The 19,076-nt window shown below is 35.9% G+C and overlaps 1 protein-coding gene across 4 annotated transcripts in view; it reads left to right on the top strand.

Annotated features, from left to right (window-relative positions):
• PALS1 (protein associated with LIN7 1, MAGUK p55 family member) overlaps positions 1 to 19,076 on the top strand; it is an 88,693-nt gene that overhangs the window by 37,790 nt on the left and 31,827 nt on the right. For 2 of the 4 annotated variants that reach the window (XM_080683996.1, XM_080683997.1), the window contains 2 exons: positions 1,290 to 1,577; positions 16,318 to 16,526. In XM_080683996.1, coding sequence (XP_080540122.1) covers positions 1,313 to 1,577; positions 16,318 to 16,526 — 474 coding nt within the window. In that variant the 5' untranslated portion in view covers positions 1,290 to 1,312. Of the gene's footprint in view, positions 1 to 1,047; positions 1,578 to 16,317; positions 16,527 to 19,076 lie in introns of all 4 variants that reach the window. The other 2 variants (XM_080683994.1, XM_080683995.1) reach the window with 1 other exon arrangement.

Raw genomic sequence — 19,076 nt, 5'->3', positions numbered from 1 at the left:
AACTGACTAGTCTTAGATCATATAGCTAGAGGAAGTGTCAGAGCCAGAATTAAAGTTCAGTTTTTTAGCCTCTGAGTCCAACATGTTCTTCTTTTTTTTTTTTTTTAAGTACATTTCTTTATTGATTTCAGAGAGGAAGGGAGAAGGAGAGAGAGATAGAAACATTATTGATGAGAGAGAATCATTGATCAACTGCCTCCTGCACGCCCCCCTACTGGGGATCAAGCCTGCAACCCAGGCATGTGTCCTTGGCTGGAATCGAACCTGGGACCCTTCAGTCCGCAGGCTGACGCTCTATCCATTGAACCAAGCCAGCTAGGGCCCAACATGTTCTTATTTTCTGTATGATATGGCTTTAAAATATTTTTTGAATAGTAACAGGTACCATTTTCTCTGAATGGATTTTCATAAAGAACCCTAATTCTTGTGTTAATGTGACCAGTTATAAACACTGATACCCACTAGTCTTTTTCTCACTCATTGTGGTTTTATTCTATAGATGCCTTAGCTGCTAATTAAAGTTTCTTTTGCATTGGGTATCTCTTCATCTTATAAACTCCTGAAAGTGAATTGTCCCCCAGAATACTACCTTTACCTCAAGTGGGCCACCAACATGACATGCTATATTTCAGTTTCTTTAGCAGTTAACTAGGAAGTTTTTTAAATCTCATGTATGTTAATTGAGTGTAAAGTACTGTGTTGAGACAACTTTACAAAGATGATTAAAACATGCTTATACTGTAAGCAACTTATTCTCTACTAAACTAGTACCCAAAACTTTCTTACTTTCCCATTTTGTTAAACCTTTCAATACATCATTTTTCTCAGCTGTAAAATAACAGTATGCTTCAAATTCTTGGGAAGGGACCTTTTTTAGGGTGGCAGGGGGAACACCTTGATTTTCTCAGCAGCATCTATAAAATGAAAGTATTTAATCTGATATGTTCTTGTGGGGTATTTTCTATATTGCGAGGGATTAGAAGTGGTCTATTTAAAGTCTTTTATATTGTGATTCTTACACTTTTTTCCCCTCATCTTTCCCCTTAGATTTCCTTCATGGATACATTTTCATAGCATTATTATATGATGTGAGAAGTCTTTTGTGGTGTGTTCTTTTGAAGTAACATGGATTTTATACTGCAGAATCAAGAGATTGGCTTTATAGGAAAAATTGATTTATAAAAAGTGGTACAGGTTTTTATAGATAACCATGACAACATCCCATATGAATGGGCATGTTACTGAGGAATCAGACGGCGAAGTAAAAAATGTTGATCTTGCATCACCAGAGGAACATCAGAAGCACCGAGAGATGGCTGTTGACTGCCCTGGAGATTTGGGCACCAGGATGATGCCTGTACGTCGAAGTGCACAGTTGGAGCGTATTCGGCAACAACAGGAGGACATGAGGCGTAGGCGAGAGGAAGAAGGGAAAAAACAAGAACTTGACCTTAATTCTTCCATGAGACTTAAGAAACTAGCCCAAATGCCTCCAAAGACTGGAATAGATAACCCTATATTTGATACAGAGGAAGGAATTGTCTTAGAAAGTCCTCATTATGCTGTGAAAATATTAGGTGAGTAAAAACAGAATAATAGAAGATGTTTTTGCTTTTGTTTCTCTTACCTCTTAACATAAATATGTATAGAAAGGAAGAAGGGTATAAGAGGATGTAAATAATAGCATTTTGAAATCAATCCAAGACACTTCTTTTCTTGGTAAGGTCATATAACCATTATTGTTTACTATTAGCCAAGTAGAGTTAAAGCATATGGCTTAAAAATTCCAGTTTCTACAACATGGTTTTTAGATATAATCTTTAAATTAAAAAATTCTACATGTGGCCTCACAGTTAAAAATGCCTTGAAATTCACCTTTTGACTTTTATATCAAAATTAGCAATTTTCAGATTTTGAATTTCTGATTTCATTAAGGTTTATAAAATAGTAATAAAATTAATATCTGTAGCTTGAAATCTGATTTTCATTAATATCATATATATAAAACATGGCTCAAAATCCCTACATTATCTATTCCCAATTCCATTCTGTGGTGTGGGGGGGAACAACAAAAAACCAGTTCTGTGAGATTTTAATAGATATAAACCAAAAAATGTTCATAGTTTTTTTTTTAAACTATAGTCCGGCCCTCCAACGGTCTGAGGGACAGTGAACTGGCCCCTTGTTTAAAAAGTTTGAGGACCCCTGCTAGAATGATCACCAAATTAGTGTTAGGAGTATATGTTAATTTGTGTTCCCTTAGGATTATTATGGGTATTACATAGAATGTTGTCCCTTACAGCAAACAACATTCTATGTAATACCCATAATAATCCTGTTAACAGGATTCTGTAATTCCCATTTTAGAGATAAAGAAATTGAACCTTTGTTAAATCACCTGTTTAAGACCCCAAGCCAAATTTGAATTTTTCTGATCTGGATATGTAGTTGGAATAGTGCCAGAGCAAAGGGTTTGAGTGAAGACTGACACCGTACCTGTTCTATACTCACTGAACCAGAGATCTGGCTACCAAGAGTGGAATACCTTTCTCTAGTTTGCACAAAGATACCTTGTGTACTAGATTTGCTCCTCACCAAGTCTCTATATTCTAAATCGCAAGCGGTTTCTATTACATCACATTGTCTGCTTCTTTTCTTTGCTGTAAATTCATTCAGGATCTATATTTCTTGACAGAAAGTAATGTGCATGCTTTTCTAGTTTTTAAAGAAATCACTGGCATGTTCAGTGATAGTGAAATCTGCTAAATGCCTTCAAGATGTTATAGTGCAGTGGTCGGTGAGCCGTGGTTTACCACTCTGTTGACTAATGAGTTTGCTGACCACTGGACTAGACTAAATGTTACCGTGTAGTTGGAAGCTGTGAGGATTAGGCAATTGTGGCATATTGTGTGCAAAGAGGTAAAGGGGTAATATATGACAGTGGTCGGCAAACTCATTAGTCAACAGAGCGGCAAACCACGGCTGCGGCTCGCGAGCTGCGGTTTGCCGACCACTGTTATAGTGAAATCAGAAAGATTACAGATTTTGTAATACATTTATCTAAACTAATTTTATGTTCTTTTTTCCTGAGAGTTTTGTTAGTTTCATTCCCAATTGCCTTTTACTGGCTCACACCTCCCACCACCCCTTTTTTAAAAAAAATAAAATATTTTGTCTATATTCTCTATGACTTGGAAAAAATTTACATTTTAGTATATCCAACCTAAGCCTGGAAGATTCTTTTGTTTTTCTGTTTAAATTGCTTTAAGATTAATGTTTTTGTTCATTTTGCTTTACTTAGATCAGACATAAATGTCCCATCTAATAATATTCATGTAATCTCAGTAAAGAAACAAATATAGCTTAAGCCAGATTCACATAGGGAATTTATTTATTTATTTACTTAGGGCCCAGTGCACTAATTCGTGCACCTTGAAAGGAACTGTGGGCCACGAGTCTGCGGTGGGCACAGGGTTGGGGGTTGGGTCTCGGCCCATCCTCCGCACCCCTACCCCGCCCCTCCTGCCACAGTGCCTCCCCCCCCCCCCCGCCCCCTGTCTGCCCCAGGTGCAAGCAGCGGCTCTTGTGCCGGCACGGGTGTGAGTGGGGCCAGCACTGGCAGCAGGTGCAAGCGCCGGGTGGGACTGCGGCACACAGGAGCAAAGAATTTTCAGTAACAACCAGAGGCTCGCCCCAATGACAGCGACTGGCACCCCACCTTGGTCTGGCGCCCCCGCTCACCTGCTTCACCATCCCGCCTGCTGCCAACACCCACCATGTTCTGCACGCACCCCCTGGTGGTCAGTGCACATCATGGTGACCGGTTGTTTGGTTGTTCAGTTGTTCCTCCGTTCTATCTATTTGCATATTAGGGCTTTATATAGAGAGATTTGCCCAAGCATAGAGAACTGGAAACCATTTCTTAAATTTTTTGCCTTTTCCTTTTCCTGTTTGTATGTTGCATTGCTAATTTATGTACAAGCTAGCCCAGCCAGTGTGGCATAGTGTCAACCTATGAACCAGGAGGTCAAAGTTCCATTCCCGGTCAGGTTCACATGCCTGGGTTATGGGTTCAATCCCTAGTAGGGGGTGTGCAGGAGGCAGCCAATCAGTGATTCTCATCATTGATGTTTCTATATCTGTCTCCCCCTCTTCCTTCCTTTCTAAAATCAATAAAAAAATATATTTTAAAAAAGAACAGGTATATTTACTTCCAACTTGTAATCTGCATTAATTTGTAAAAATACCTTTGTGCAGTCCTTGTACTTAAGAATATTTTACATGCTTTATTTTAAAGTAATTTGAAATGTAGCACCAGGTATCTGTAATTCATCTTTTGAATAGGAGAATATTTAATATGTTGAGAAATAAGTGATAAATTTAATGTTAATACACTCAACACAAATGTGTTAATTGTAGGAAACATGAAAAGTTAGTGTAAGTTATCAAGTTGTTATTGTCAATCAAAGCTTGAGTGTTTGGATAGATTCAGTTTTAAGTTTTCATTTTAAAATGCAGTTTAATAGCTTTGCACCAAACTTTTTTTTCCTGTTCATAATTTGCTAACACATCATATGACAACAGAGGTACTCCCTTAAAGTTGTATGTGTCTCCCTGCCAGTATTTTGATTAATACACACATGCCAGAAGACAACTTCTCAGCCTTTTTCACAGCCAGAAACAGCAATCTTGTTTTAAATGAGGCAGGGATGGGACAGTTGATTTATTCTTTCAGAGGGAGCCTTCAGTTTGGAGATGATACATCATCATTTATCTGTGAGTAGAGAAAATAATTCTTTTAAGAACTGAAAATGTGGTTGGAAAGGTTAGGTACTTTAATTGTCTGGGTGGTCTTTTTTAATGAAAGTTTTTATAAATTTGGTACTGTGTAGTAATGAAAGTGCAAGGATAGAGGAATCACCTTATTGTTTTACAAAGCAGATGCACCAGTTTACATTCCCACCAATTAATTCACTGGTCACAGCCATCCTAATGAGTGTAAGTTTGCCTTGGATTTTCAGACTAAGTGGGAATAATTTGCTAACACACTTAGGATAGTATCTGTTACAGAGTAAAATCTATGTTAATTTGTTAAATAAATGCACAAATCACCAATGTGTTGTTTTGTTTTTTTTTAAGTTCAGGGATGGAATTGATAGAAAATATTCAGAAAGAATGAACTGAATTTTCTTGTTTAAAAGCAATCAGAACTTATTGAAAATTAGTGATGTGGGAACTTAACTCCAAATGAGTAATTAAAAAATTAAAATTTTTATATCAAGTATAAAAATTTTTTATATATTTGAGAAATTTTGAACTAATTCCAAATAAATAATTAATATAAATTATAAAAAATTTGATATATTAGGGAAGCTTTCCTTAAAATTGGCATGAGTTATTAAAACTTGCTTTGCCATAAATAAAATATCATTGTCTAACCCTGTTTTATAAGCAAAGTACCTTGTGAGAGAAATCCTGAGGAAAAAAAACAGAATGCAGGTTAGAGTGGGATGATTTAGAGTAGGATCATTTTCACATGTCTAGATTGTAGATTTCACTGTTTCGGTTTTTGTATTCACAAATTAGTAATTTTGGACCATAGTTGTGGACAAGTAAATACAGTAGACATAATATTTAAAGAGAATAAACTCAGAAACACTGTAGACTATATGATTGTTGCATCTTTGAAAAAAGCTTAGAAAAGGCACACTCAACCACCCACACACACCCATAAGCTGTTGGTTTTGTGGTTAATAAAGAGACTCCTGAAATTGGTGGTTAGGAGCTTTCTAATTTATACCAAGAGAACATGCTATTAATGTGAAGAAACATTTTAAAAAGACACACCAAGGGCAAGAAAATTATGAATAAAATATTTTATAATAATAATAGCATGTTTCAATATTGATTAAGTGTCTACATGTTATTTTTGCCAGATAGCTCTGAATATTCAAATTGTTAAGTCAAGAGTACTTCTGGCTTTGGCTGGGTGGCACAGTTGGTTGGAACATAGTCCTGTACATCGAAAGGTTGTGGGTTTAATCCCTGATCTGGGTGCATACAGGAGGTAACTAATCAATGCTTCTCATTCTCTCTCTCATTTCCTCTCTCTAAAATCAATAAACATATCCTTAGGTGAGGATTTTTTTTTAAGAGAATACTTCTGTATTTGACATTGTAAAGTGAAATATCTTTTTCATGTTTATTTCTGACAATATCTGACTTTTGATTGCCCATGGTGTATTCTGGAATATTGCTGGATTATAATGAACTTTTTAAGAGAATGGCTTTTAAAATAAAAGTTTATTTAAAGCCAACAAACAAAATTCCAGTGCCAATAAACCTTGAAATCAGCCTACTTTTGAGAAGTTAATTATTCTTGTCATTAAGTGTATGCTCAACTGCTGTAGATATCTCCACACTTTATTAGCCATTGAGGGAGTTCTTTCTAGAAGTGAAATAATTACACTTGTTGGTATTAGGTTTAATGTTTAAAATGCTAGGACCATTTGAAAATTTTCTGATTTATTAGGATTGCTATAATTAGAGCGAACCTAAAATAAAAATTTTTTAAATTCACTAGAATATGGATATAGTCATATAATGTTTGGTTGTTAAATATGCATAATTTGCATAATTCTACTGAAATTCTTTAATTGCTACACCATTCAGCCGTTGACACAATACATAAAAACTTCATTCTGCCAGCCCTAGCTGGTTTGGCTCAGTGAATTGAGCATCAGCCTTCAGACTGAAGGGTCCTGGGTTCAATTCCAGTCAAGAAACATGCCCAGGTTGTGGGCTCAATCCCCAGTGGGGGGCATGGCATGCAGGAGGCAGCCAATCATTGATTCTCTCTCATCATTGATGATTCTATCTCTTTCTCTTTCTCCCTCTCTGAAATAAATAAAAATATATTTAAAAATATAAAACAAAATTAAATAGTCCTAGCCAGTTTGGTTCAGCGGATAGAGCATTGGCCTGCAGACCAAAGGGTCCCGGGTTCGATTCCAGTTAAGGGTACGTACCTCGGTTGCAGGCTTCTCCCTGGCCGGGGCTCTGGTTGGGGCACGTGCAGGAGGCAACCGATCAATGTGTTTCTCTCACATCAATGTTTCTCTCTGTCTTTCCCTCTCTCTTCTACTCTCTCTAAAAATCAATGGAAAAATATCATCAGGTGAGGATTACCAAAAATAAAATAAAAAAATACTTAAAAAATAATAAAATGTACAATTCATCATGAGGTTTTAGTATATTCCCAAGATTGTATACCCATTTTCACTATTAATTCCAGAGTGATTTTATTATCCCCAAAAGACAAACTATATCCATTAGCAATTACTTTATATTCTCTTCTCCCTAATTCTTATAACCTAATTACCTTCTGTCTATAGATTTCTTTGAGACATTTCATATAACTGAATCACACTGTATGTGACCTTTTGTGACTGGCTTTTTTGCACATAGCATAATGTTTTCAAGGTTCATCTGTGTTGTAGCATGAACCAGTACTGTATTCCTTTTTATAGTAATAGTCCATTGTATGGATAAACCACTTTTTGTTTATTCATTCATCTATTGATGGAACATTTGGGTTGTTTCCACCTTTTGGTTCTTGTGAATAGTACTGTTTTGAATACTCTTGTATAAGTTTTTGTTTGAACACCTGTTTTTAATTCTTTTGGATATATACTTAGGAGTGGAATTGCTGGATCATAGGGTAATTCTGCGTTTAACTTATTGAGGAACTGCCATATCTTTTACAGTATCTGCACTGTTTTACATTCTCACCAGCAATGTGTGAAGGTTCCATTTCTCTACATCCTTGCTATTGTTATTATATGTCTTTTAATTTTAGCTGCTAGTAATTTTTTAAAAACTAGAATAAAATTGGAAATATTAAAGCATATTATATTGCACATAAGTATTCTTAAACCTTTTATTTCAAATTAGTATGTGTATACTGGATTAAAAAATCAAAAATATTTTTTAATGGATCACCAACTAAAGTTTGAGAAATATTATCCTAGTCAGACCCACTCATTTAATAAAAAAGCTTGGATTGGAGACTTGAAGTGGGTTGTCCAAGGATATATAATTCAACTAATAAGTGGTCAAACCATAACTAGGACCCATGTATTCTGGCTCCAAATTTGGAGCTGGTCTTTTTCCTCTCATCAAACTGGTTTCAGTTTCATCCAAAGAAAAATCATGAAGCTTTTACACCTGATTGAATTGTATTCACGTGAATGACAGTTTTCCATTTTCTTATCATATTTGGGGGTAAGATTTTGCTCTGCTATCTTACTCAACTGTTTTTGCTTATATACTTGTATTTGTTTGTAATTTGTAACCCAATTTGTTCATGAGTAATTATTGTTCAAGATCTTTCATGAGCTTCTGCTTATTTTTAATAAATTCATTTTTACCTAGTACACTAAAAATCAAAGTTCAGATATTTAATTTTATGTCCTTAAATTTAACAAGAAAAAAAGAAAGACTACCCCTATTTAAGCAAATATTTCCTGAATGAAAGTTCTAATTTTGATTCCGTTATTAGATAATGTTGGTAACTGATATAATTTCCTCATATTCAGTAATATTAATTTCTTCATCTCAATACTCAGTTTGACTTTAAAGTTTAGATAAAAAGAAGAAATGTTAAAACTTTTTCAGAAAAAAGTCATGAAGTTTGTTGAAATATAGAAATTTCTGAGCATGGGTTAAAAGAACTTGTATTATTTAAACAACGAAATGTAAGAATCTTAATGTTAGTATAGGTCTCTAGATTGTCTCTTTTCCTGTGGGGTAAATGATAGCAATAAGTAAAAGTAAGCAAAGCTAATCCAGGGTAGATGGTTATCTCTTGTTTTGAAAAGTCTCAAGAGATGGAGATTCCTCAGCTTCTTGGGTGATTTTATAGTTTCCCTTTTAGCCAGAAATTCTCCCACATGGCTTCCCAAAGTCTTAGATATTTGAAGGTAGAATTTTCAGATAGAGCAACTCTTGGTGATTACTTTCTGTTGCCTATTTTAGTCTTTTTTTCATTTTCATTTTAGTCTGCCAGGAGACGGCTAAAGGGAGACGTGAGAGTTCAGGGGATAGATTCCTGGACTTAATGTATCTGCTCAATTGTATCCCAAAGCCAAATATATTTCTCTTTAGATAATTTGTCTTCTCTTTTAACATAAATTATCTATATTTAAGTATTGTTTGAAATGTTAGAGAAAATGATGGAAAATTAAAACAATTTTTACCAATATCTAGAGATCTAGAGGAAGTAGATCAAAACTTTAAGACAAAATATAAATTAGATCAAAGAAATTTTTTGAAGGGTAATTGTTACAGACTAGAATTTATTGCCAAGACCTACCTTTGCCTTCCCCTCTGCAGTATCCCATTTCTACCCTCCTTCCATCCTGCATTACCGAAGGTACCTCTCTACCCCATTACTCCCGTCTTTGTCCATTCCTACAATGCATTTGTGTCATTCTTTCTCGCTGGCCCTATGACTCTCCACTTGCCTCTCTTTTTCTCTGTCCATCTGGTTCTCTCTCTTTGTGTCTGTTGTATCTATGTGTGGGAGTGGGAAGGGAACCTCTAGTTTCTGTGTATGGGGAGTCTCTGTTCTCTCTGTATCCTGTCCTGTCTTTGTTGTCTTATTTTCATTATCACAGAAGAGGTACATATTTGACAGGACTGTTTTAGCTGTATCTGATTGAATTTTTAAAATTTCCTCTGAAATTGCACGGAATATTGAAGAACTTAGGTGGCTTTTTGTTTAGGTAACATACAACCTAATTGCTGCATCAGAATGAGACATTTCTTAAAGTATGTAGAAAATTAACTGTTACTGAATAATAGGTATTTGTAAAGTGCTTTTCAAGATGTACCATAAAGGAAGAAAGTGTTTTTTTTAATCTACAACTAAATATTCTGACTTTTAAAATCAAGGATTTTTATATGAAACTAAAATATGAATGAGAATGTCCATATGAGAATCCTTGAGTTGATGTTGCCAACAGTTATTTTTTATGACATCATATTTAATATCAAAGAAAAGACCCTTTGTCAGAATTCCATTCAGAATTTTCAAAGAACTGAGTCAAGACAGTAAACTCATTTTATCATGATCAGTATTTTAAGACTAATGCTATAGTTACTTGTCGCTTTCTTTGTGATCTTAAAACTTATTGGACAGAGGAGCATCATTTTTAATGGGCTTTAAATTGATAAATGTACTCATAAATTTATACTAATTTCATTTGAGGGTTTGTATTGATATTTCATATTTTTTCCTTAAATACTCATTTATTTAAGCTGTATATGGTTTAATCCATATCTTTGTCAAGTTACCTATACTTCATGAAGTCTTAAAAACTCTTCTGAATGTTTGTCAAGTTACCTATACTTCATGAAGTTCTGCTTATTCATTAAACTTTTTCAGTGGAAACATATTTGATCTTGAGGGATGAGAGAACTTTGGGCAGCTTTTCAGCCTAAAAATGCTATCTGGAAACCTTCCCAGTTAAATTGGTCATGAAAGCAGATATGGAATTTATTTGAAAATGGTCTGTGTAAATCATAGTTAACAAATTTTGCTGTACTACTTTGCTACTCAGGCTAGTGCAATACTGTCAAAGATGCTTTACAACATTTCTCAAAAAGATACATCGCCTCTATATTCACAGAAATTGCATTTTCGGTTTCTTTTGCTGAACTTTTCTCAATATGCTACCTAGCATACCATTGTAATATTAGAGTTAAAATAAAATACTGTGAGAAAATATTTAAAGCATATAAGACAATTGCTTAAAATAGCAGAAGTAAAATGCAACAATTTTATAAAAGTAGCCAATATAATATTATAAAAAGTATATAAAATAATTTAGATATGCATTATGTATGGAAACATGCACAAGCACAGATAACTAGAGGAAATTTCTCCTACAGATTCATGGTAATATAACTAGAATGTGTAAGCTTCTCTGTCTACTTGTTAGTGTCCGTTACATGCTACTGTATTGGGTGAAAAGACATCTCAGGACAGCTTTTCTAAAACAGATAAACCGATCACAATCAAGCCCTAGAACCTGAAAAAAAAAAAGTTTGTCTTTTATTATTCCCTTAGCATGGCAGAAAAAGCACTCCCTTAGAAATTGAAGAAATGAGTTCTTGATCCAAGTACCATTTTTATGGATGACATCATTTTCTTCATCTGTAGAGAATTGATCTGAAGCTGAATTACGTTATGTCTCAGGTTTTGATGTCTTTTGTTTTATTTTTATTGGTAAAAGTTTTTCAGGATTATATACATAAAATGTATATGCATATAATACTGTATTCTACATCTATGTGATTCGGGACAAATAGACATTTGTAGTTTTTCAGCAATGGTTGGTGATACTTGTAAAACTGAACTTTAGTGCAAGTGTTTTTAATTTAGTCTGGCAACACTGATTGACATAAGTCTGGAAATAACTCCTAAGAAAAGAGAATTTCAGTGAAAACAGTTTTTACTAATTAAGAACAAAAATGTGAATAGGACTTAATACGGGTGAGTGAAAGTTCTGAAGAATAGTTAACAAGTTTAAAATGGTTTTAATGCTAACCTAAAAATCTTGAACCTTAAGCCCAGTTAAATTTGTTGATATTTCTAGCATTGGCATGTTCCTTATGTTCTCCTCGACCCCATTAATATGTACTAGGTCATCAGCCTCTCTGGGATTCAGTTGTAGTCTTCTGCTTTATAACTTTCCTATTCCTATAGATCTTATCTTAGTCCCTGACCTGAGTGGAAAACATTTCCAGTTTGAACCTGAGATTTTTTTCTGGGATTTTAAAATATCCTAGGTGGTCTTTATGGCTTTAGAACTCCTCAGTATGAAGACAATATGAAGAAATTGATGAGATTTCTTTTTCTGGAAACTATATTTTTTACCTCAGTTCCTATCAACATGAGAAGCCTACTAATTTCTTAGAACTTTAAAACTGTCATTTCTTTGGGACTAACCACAAAAGTCCCATTTCCCAAATGAATAGTGTCTCAACTATTAACCGATCACCTGAAATAAGATCATTGATCTCAAGTATCTCCCATTAAGCCATTCCTAGTTTAGGTTACCCTGCCTTACTTTCCCTAGTTTTTCTTGCTGGCTAATTACTACAGTATCTTATTTATACTAAAAATATTCTAAATGTGAATATTATATGCTATGTTTATAAGAGAAACAAGAAGAGGATAACAAAAGGAAGCAGTTATCAAGAAAAAATAGAGTAACTTAAAAGCACACACAAAAACTCAATATAGCAATCAAAGTTATTTAGTATAGAAGAAAATAGTTTTGAGTATTTTAGTGAGTCCCAAGTATATCATGTCTTAAAATATTACAATAACTGATGTTAATAAAGCCTTTAAATCAATGGTTCTTAAACAGAAAGGAGTGTGTGTGTGTGTGTGTGTGTGTGTAAGTGTGTGTGTAATGATTATGTTTGAGGTAGAACTGAGGACCCACATCTCTGTAAATTTCCTTACTAATGCTCATAAATATCCTTGATTAAATACATTGTTCTAACATAGCAAAAAAGATAAAATTATATTCAGTATGATCTGCTAATACTGCAGGCATTTTATAAAATCAGTGTAATTTCAGTCATTAAGGGAAAAAAGAAAAAAACCTCTAGTAGAAAAATGGGCAAAAGCTGAAAAAGGATGCAAGAAGAAATATAGATGACTATTAACTTTGTGAAAATATATTCACCCTCATTCTTAGGCAAATAAGTATATATTTTTTTCTAACTAGATCATCAAAACTGAAAAGATTTATAATCCTGAATTTGTTTTTTATTTGTAGAAACAGGAACTCAAATTAATTGCTGATAGCACTATAAGTACAAATTTGGAGGGCAGATTGGCAATATGTATCAGAGTTATAAATGTTTTTATTATCTGATGAGTAATTTTATCCTAGGAATTTATTCTAAAGAATTTGGAAAACTCATATTGCAAAACATTTATAATCTGACCTGTATGGTTAGGTCAGCATTTTTTTTAAAAAAGTCTGAAAGTTACATAGTATAATGAAATGATACCAGTAGTTATAGCTGAAAAGTAGAACTGAAGATAATTATTTTATAATGTCAGTATGTTAGTGTCCAATTGGATGGCTTTAGTACACAGGAGAAATGCACAAGTTTTTTTGCCTTTAAAAATTTAAATATCCGGAGGGTTGAAGAGACACAATAGGGAGATGGTTACTTTCTGGACTGACTAAAAGTTGCTTATTGATTTCAGTCAATGCTGAGATCTGAAGCTCCTGATTTTTTTCATTGCCCTGACAACCAGGCTGAGCCCCTTTAAAGAATTACTAAAAATTTAAACTGGATTCCCATTATCCACTCAGGGAAGTCGTTAGTACTCATAAGACTGTAGCCTATTTTTTTTGGTTTGTAATTTCTTTCTTTTAAGATATTTAAATGTTTTACTATTTTGATCTAAAGATACTTTAAGGCTATTGAATTCTTTATACTCTGAGGAAATTCTCTATACTCTTAGGCAATTCTGTAGTAACCTCTTTGAATTTCATGGAATCTGACATTCCATATTTTTTTCCCCACTCCTCCCTCCAGCTTTATTGAAGTACTTAGAGGCCCGGTGCACAAAATTTGTGCATGGGATGGGGGGGCGGTTCCTTAGCCCGGCCTGCATGCTCTCACAATTCAGGATCTCTTGGGGGATGTCCTACTGCCGGTTTAGGCCCAATCCCTCTCACAATCTGCGACCACTGGCTCCTAACCTCTCGCCTGCCTGATCTCCCCTAACCGCCTCTGCCTGCCTACCTGATTGCCCCTAATCCCTCTGCCTGCCTACCTGATCGCCCCTAACCCCTCTGCCTGCCTGCCTGATCGCCCCTAACTGCTTCTGCCTGCCTACCTGATTGCCCCTAACCCCTCTGCCTGCCTACCTGATTGCCCCTAACCCCTCTGCCTGCCTGCCTGATCGCCCCAACTGCCTTGGCCCCCGCCCCCGCGGCTTCATCCAGAATGACATCTGGAAGGTCGTTTGGCTGTCCAGTCTAATTAGCATATTACGCTTTTATTATTATAGTCCCACAAAATTTTGTATGTCCAATGTGTACAGTGTGAGAATTTGCTGTATACATTGTGAAATATTTACATTTAATTAACACTTCTATCACCTCACAGTTTCCTTTTGTGTGTGTGTGTGAAAATGCTGAAGAGCTATTCAGTAAATTTTAAGTATGCAATACAATATTGACTGTAGTCACCATGCTGTACATTAGATCTCAGAACTTATCATAAAGCTGATAGTTCGTACTCTTTGGCCAAAATATACCAATTTCCACTATCTATATTCTGTCTACTCTTGTAGATATCAAGTTATAGTTAAATTCTGGTTATTTAACAAATTTTATTTAGCACTGAGTCACAGCTTCCTAGGTTATTCTAATGGCAGTTTGACTTTCTAAATTTTCCCCCCTTTTTTGCTGCATTAAGTTAATAGAGAATGTGTATTTTTTTTTATAATGGGGAGTAAACCTGTTTTCATTAGAGAGAGAGGGAATATACAGAATCAACTAGAGAATTATTCAAATCTATAAAAATTTAACTACTTTAAGTAGTAGTACACAAGATAAATGTACAAGATTCAATAATTTTTGAAAGTCATATATAAAGAAAACTAACAAAAAGACTTAAAAAGACTGCATAAGACAAATAGTATCTACTGTGAGTTTTTCTCAGATTCATTTACAGTTTTAATATCAGTCAAAATTGTAATAGGATTTTTCTTTTGGAACAAATAGGAAAGACAGTTGGAGATACCTTGAAAAAGTTATTCTGTAAATTATTTTAAATAGTCAAGACATTTTGAAAAAAAAATAATGAGCAAGTACTTGTCATATCAGTATGAGCAAGACTGCAGTGCTACTTTAATAAGACATTGTGGTTCTGATAGACCAGTGGACTAAAACAGACCCTAATATATGTAAGAATTTGGTAGCAGCTTAAATTAGAAAAGGAAGGATTTTTTTTAAATGGTGTTAGAGTAAGTGTTAACAAAAAAAAAAAAAATGAAGTTAAAATTTCCCCTCAAAGCTATATAAAAAAAATTTCAAATGGATTACAGTTTATTATGAAATAGAAGCCACAAGAAGCCAGAAGAAACGTAGGTAAATATTTAAGACCTAGGGAAAGGAGTTTACAAGCATAGAAACAGTGAAAGAAATCATGCAGGAAAAGGTAGATCATTCTTAATACATAAGAGTTGAAAACTTCTACAGTAAAAGCAGACAAATGGAAAAATTAGAAAACCATTTCCAGTGAATGTGACAAAGTGTACACACAAATGTACACATCTCCCTGTTGGGGGGCAGGGAAGAAATGACCTCTGGTTCTAAACATTTTGGGATAACTCCCAGAAAAATGCATGTGCTACATAAGCCCAGTAACAGGCTTGCACACACATAAATATGCCATAACTTTCAGTATAATTTTAGGAGATTCATGGTCATAAGACTTTTATGAACCACAAAAGAAGTACCTGGTAAATATGAATAAACTATAACTTTCCTATTAAAGAAATTGAAGATTTTATAATGTTGAACATTGGCAAAAATATTGCTAGTAGGATATTAATTAGTAAAATCTCCCTGAAAAGCCATTTGGTTTTTAAAATGTCAGAATCTTATATTAAAATTCTATTTCTAGAAATCATTTTAAGGAAACATCAGAATCTCAGACAAATTTTTATGCAACAGTGATAATTATGCACTGAAGTGCTTATTATTACTTATAGTAGCAAAAAATTAGAAGTGACCTGAATGCTTAACTTTAGTATAATGGTTATTATAAATCATGATTTAGCCATGTAATAAAATATCACATAGCAATTATATGTAATGTTTTTTAAAGACTGGTGATTTGAGAAAACAAAATGTACTGTTAAATGAAAACAGGAAATGTTGTAAGATGGTTAAAATAAAGGTTGTTTGTAGGTGATAGAACTATTGGTGATTTTTAATTTATTTTTTCATTTTTGTATTCCTTCCCTCATTTATTTTTATAGTGAGTATGTATTAGTTTTATATTTAAAACACATTCAAAAACTTTATTCTAATCTGTTATATAATTTGAAAGAGTATTACTTAAAACCAGTAAAATGACAGTGATTTGACTCTCAAATATATATGCAAGTTTTGTTGTTTTTTAAAAGGCAAATTGTTACTGTTCAAGAAATTTTATCTTAAGTGTTGAATTAAGACAGAAAATTAACTTTTCGGTTCCTTTTCCTCCTAGAAGTGGAAGACTTATTTTCTTCACTTAAACATATCCAACATACTTTGGTAGATTCTCAGAGCCAGGAGGATATTTCACTACTTTTACAACTTGTACAAAATAAAGATTTCCAGAATGCATTTAAAATACACAACGCTGTCACAGTACACATGAGCAAGGCCAGTCCTCCGTTTCCTCTTATCTCCAATGCACAAGATCTTGCACAAGAGGTATGTATTTTAAAGATATTATTGACATATATATATAACAAAGTAATTGTTAGTGATAATAAGGCAGTATTATTAGAAAATACCGGTGTGAATATAAGGCTTGTTTGAATTAATTACTACTGATCACATAAGAATAATTTATTATATTAGGAAATATTTTCTAAGTACATTTTACCCTGAAAAATATATATGCTTATTTCTGGTGTTTGTTGTTGTTGTTCTTGTTGTTAATCCTCAACCGAGGATATTTGAGTGGAATGGAGGGGGAAAGACATAGAAACATTGATGTGAGAGAGACACATCGACTGGTTGCTTCCCATACACACCCCTGACCAGGGCCAGGGATCGAGCCTGCAACCAAGGTACATGCCTTTGACCAGAATCAAACCCAGGACCCTTCTGTCCATGGGCCGCCACTCTAGTCACTGAGCAAGTCCAGCTAGGGCTATGCTTATTTCAAAGTCAGAACTCTGTTTCACTAAAGAAGAGAGTTCGTTTTGCATACAAAATTACATATTTGCATGATAAGACAAGTATTTTTCTAAGTTACTAAAGGGGAAAGTTTTTTAATGCTTTTAGTATGTATTTTTTAAATATATTTTTCTTGATTTCAGAGAGGAAGGGAGAGGGAGAGAAATAGAAACATCAGTGATGATAGAGAATCATTGATTGGCTGCCTGCTGCATACCTCCTACTGGGGATCGAGCCCGCAACCCAGGCATGTGCCCTTGACTGGAATCGAACCCTAGACCTTTCAGTTCATAGGCCGATGCTCTATCCACTGAGCCAAACTGGCTAGGGCTTAGTATAGTTTTATTTTAAGCATTATACATCATAAACGAAGGTAAATGAATATCAATGAGATAAAAATTATATCATAATCTGGTATTATAAATATACTAGAGGCCTGATGCCTGAAAATTCATGCACTTGCGGGGGCGGGGGGGCATCCCTCAGCCCATCCTGCTCCCTCTTGCAGTCCAGGACCCCTCAGGATGGCCACCTGCCGACTTAGGCCCACTCTCCCGGGGAACGGGCCTAAGCCATCAGTCGGACATCCTTAGCGCTGCTAAGGAGGCTGGAAAGGCTCCTACCACCACTGCTGTACTTGCAGCCCTCAGCCCGGCTTGTGGTTGAGCGGAGCTCCCCCTGTGGAAGCGCACTGACCACCAGGGGGCAGCTGCTGTGTTGAGCATCTGCCCCTGGTGGGACAGTGCATCATAGCGACCGGTCGTTCCGCTGTTAGGGTCAATTTGCTTTTTACCCTTCTATTACATAGGACTAGAGACCCAGTGCATGAATTCGTGCACGGTTGGGGTCTGGTAGGCCTCGCACCCAATTGGGAGGCGGGGGGGGGGGGGCGATCGGAGGTGGGGCCAGCCAGGGGGAGGGGCCGCGGGTAGTTGGCTGGCCGGCCCCACACCCTGGTCAAACTCCCAGTTGGGACAATTTGCATATTAGCCTTTTATTATATAGGCTAGCTTCTAAGATTTGTTACTAGTAGATACAGTCATGTGCTACATAATGACATTTCAGTCAATAATGAACCACATATATGACAGTGGTTCCATCCTATCTAATAAGGAGGGAATATGCTAATTGACCCTCACACTATCTCAAAGATGGTGGCACCCACAGGCAATAAGGAAGGAATATGCTAATTGACTGCCATGCCTTCAAAGATGGCAGCACCCACAGCCACAAGATGGTGGTGCCCAGTCCCCTCAGCCCTGCCAGGGCGGCAGGTGCATGGCAAGGCCAGGCCCGCCCCCAGGCAGGCCTGGTTGCCTCCAGAGTCCCCCAGTCCCTTCAGCCCCCCAGCCGCCCAGGGCCGGCCCAAGGCACAGGCAAGCCTCGGATGGCGGCTGCCCAGCTGCCCAGGGCTGGCCTGAAGCACAGGCAAGCCTCGGATGTCAGCTGCCCAGCCACCCAGAGCCGCTTGAGGCTCAGGTAACCAGGGCCAGTAGAGGCTTGCGCTGCCAGCAGTGGCAGCAGCAGAGGTGAGATGGGGCGTCGCCTTCCCCTGCTCGCCGGGTCGCTTCCCGCCACTGAGGCTCCCAGACTGTGTAAGGGGGTAGGCCGGGCTGAGGGACCCCCCCACCAGTGCATGAATTTTCATGCTCCAGGCCTCTAGTAAGATTATAATAGAGTGGAAAATTCCCATCTTCTAGTTGCAGCCATCCTAACACAACACATTACTCACATGTTTGTGGTGATGCTGGTGTAAATAAACCTGCACTGCCAGTTTTGTAAAAGGATATCACTGTGTTATAGTTGCCTACAGTGTTCAATACAGTAACATGCTGTACACATTTGTAGTCTAAGAGCAATTGGCTACCTTATATAGCCTAGATGTGTAGTAGGCTATAACATCTAGATTTGTGTGAGTACATTCTATGATGATAGCATGATAATACTGCCTAATGACTCATTTCTCAGAAGTTATCAAGTGGTGAATGACTGTATTTTGAAGTTGTTCCTCTATAGAAAGTGTGTAGAAGTTCGAAAATAATTCAATTTTAATGTACAGTGAGAGGTTTAGTTTCCACT

This window comes from Plecotus auritus (assembly GCF_963455305.1).
Source record: "Plecotus auritus genome assembly, chromosome: 1".
NCBI classification, from domain to species: domain Eukaryota; kingdom Metazoa; phylum Chordata; class Mammalia; order Chiroptera; family Vespertilionidae; genus Plecotus; species Plecotus auritus.
The sequence above is the reverse complement of the archived record's forward strand: the minus strand, read 5'-3'. Positions and strand labels throughout refer to the sequence as shown.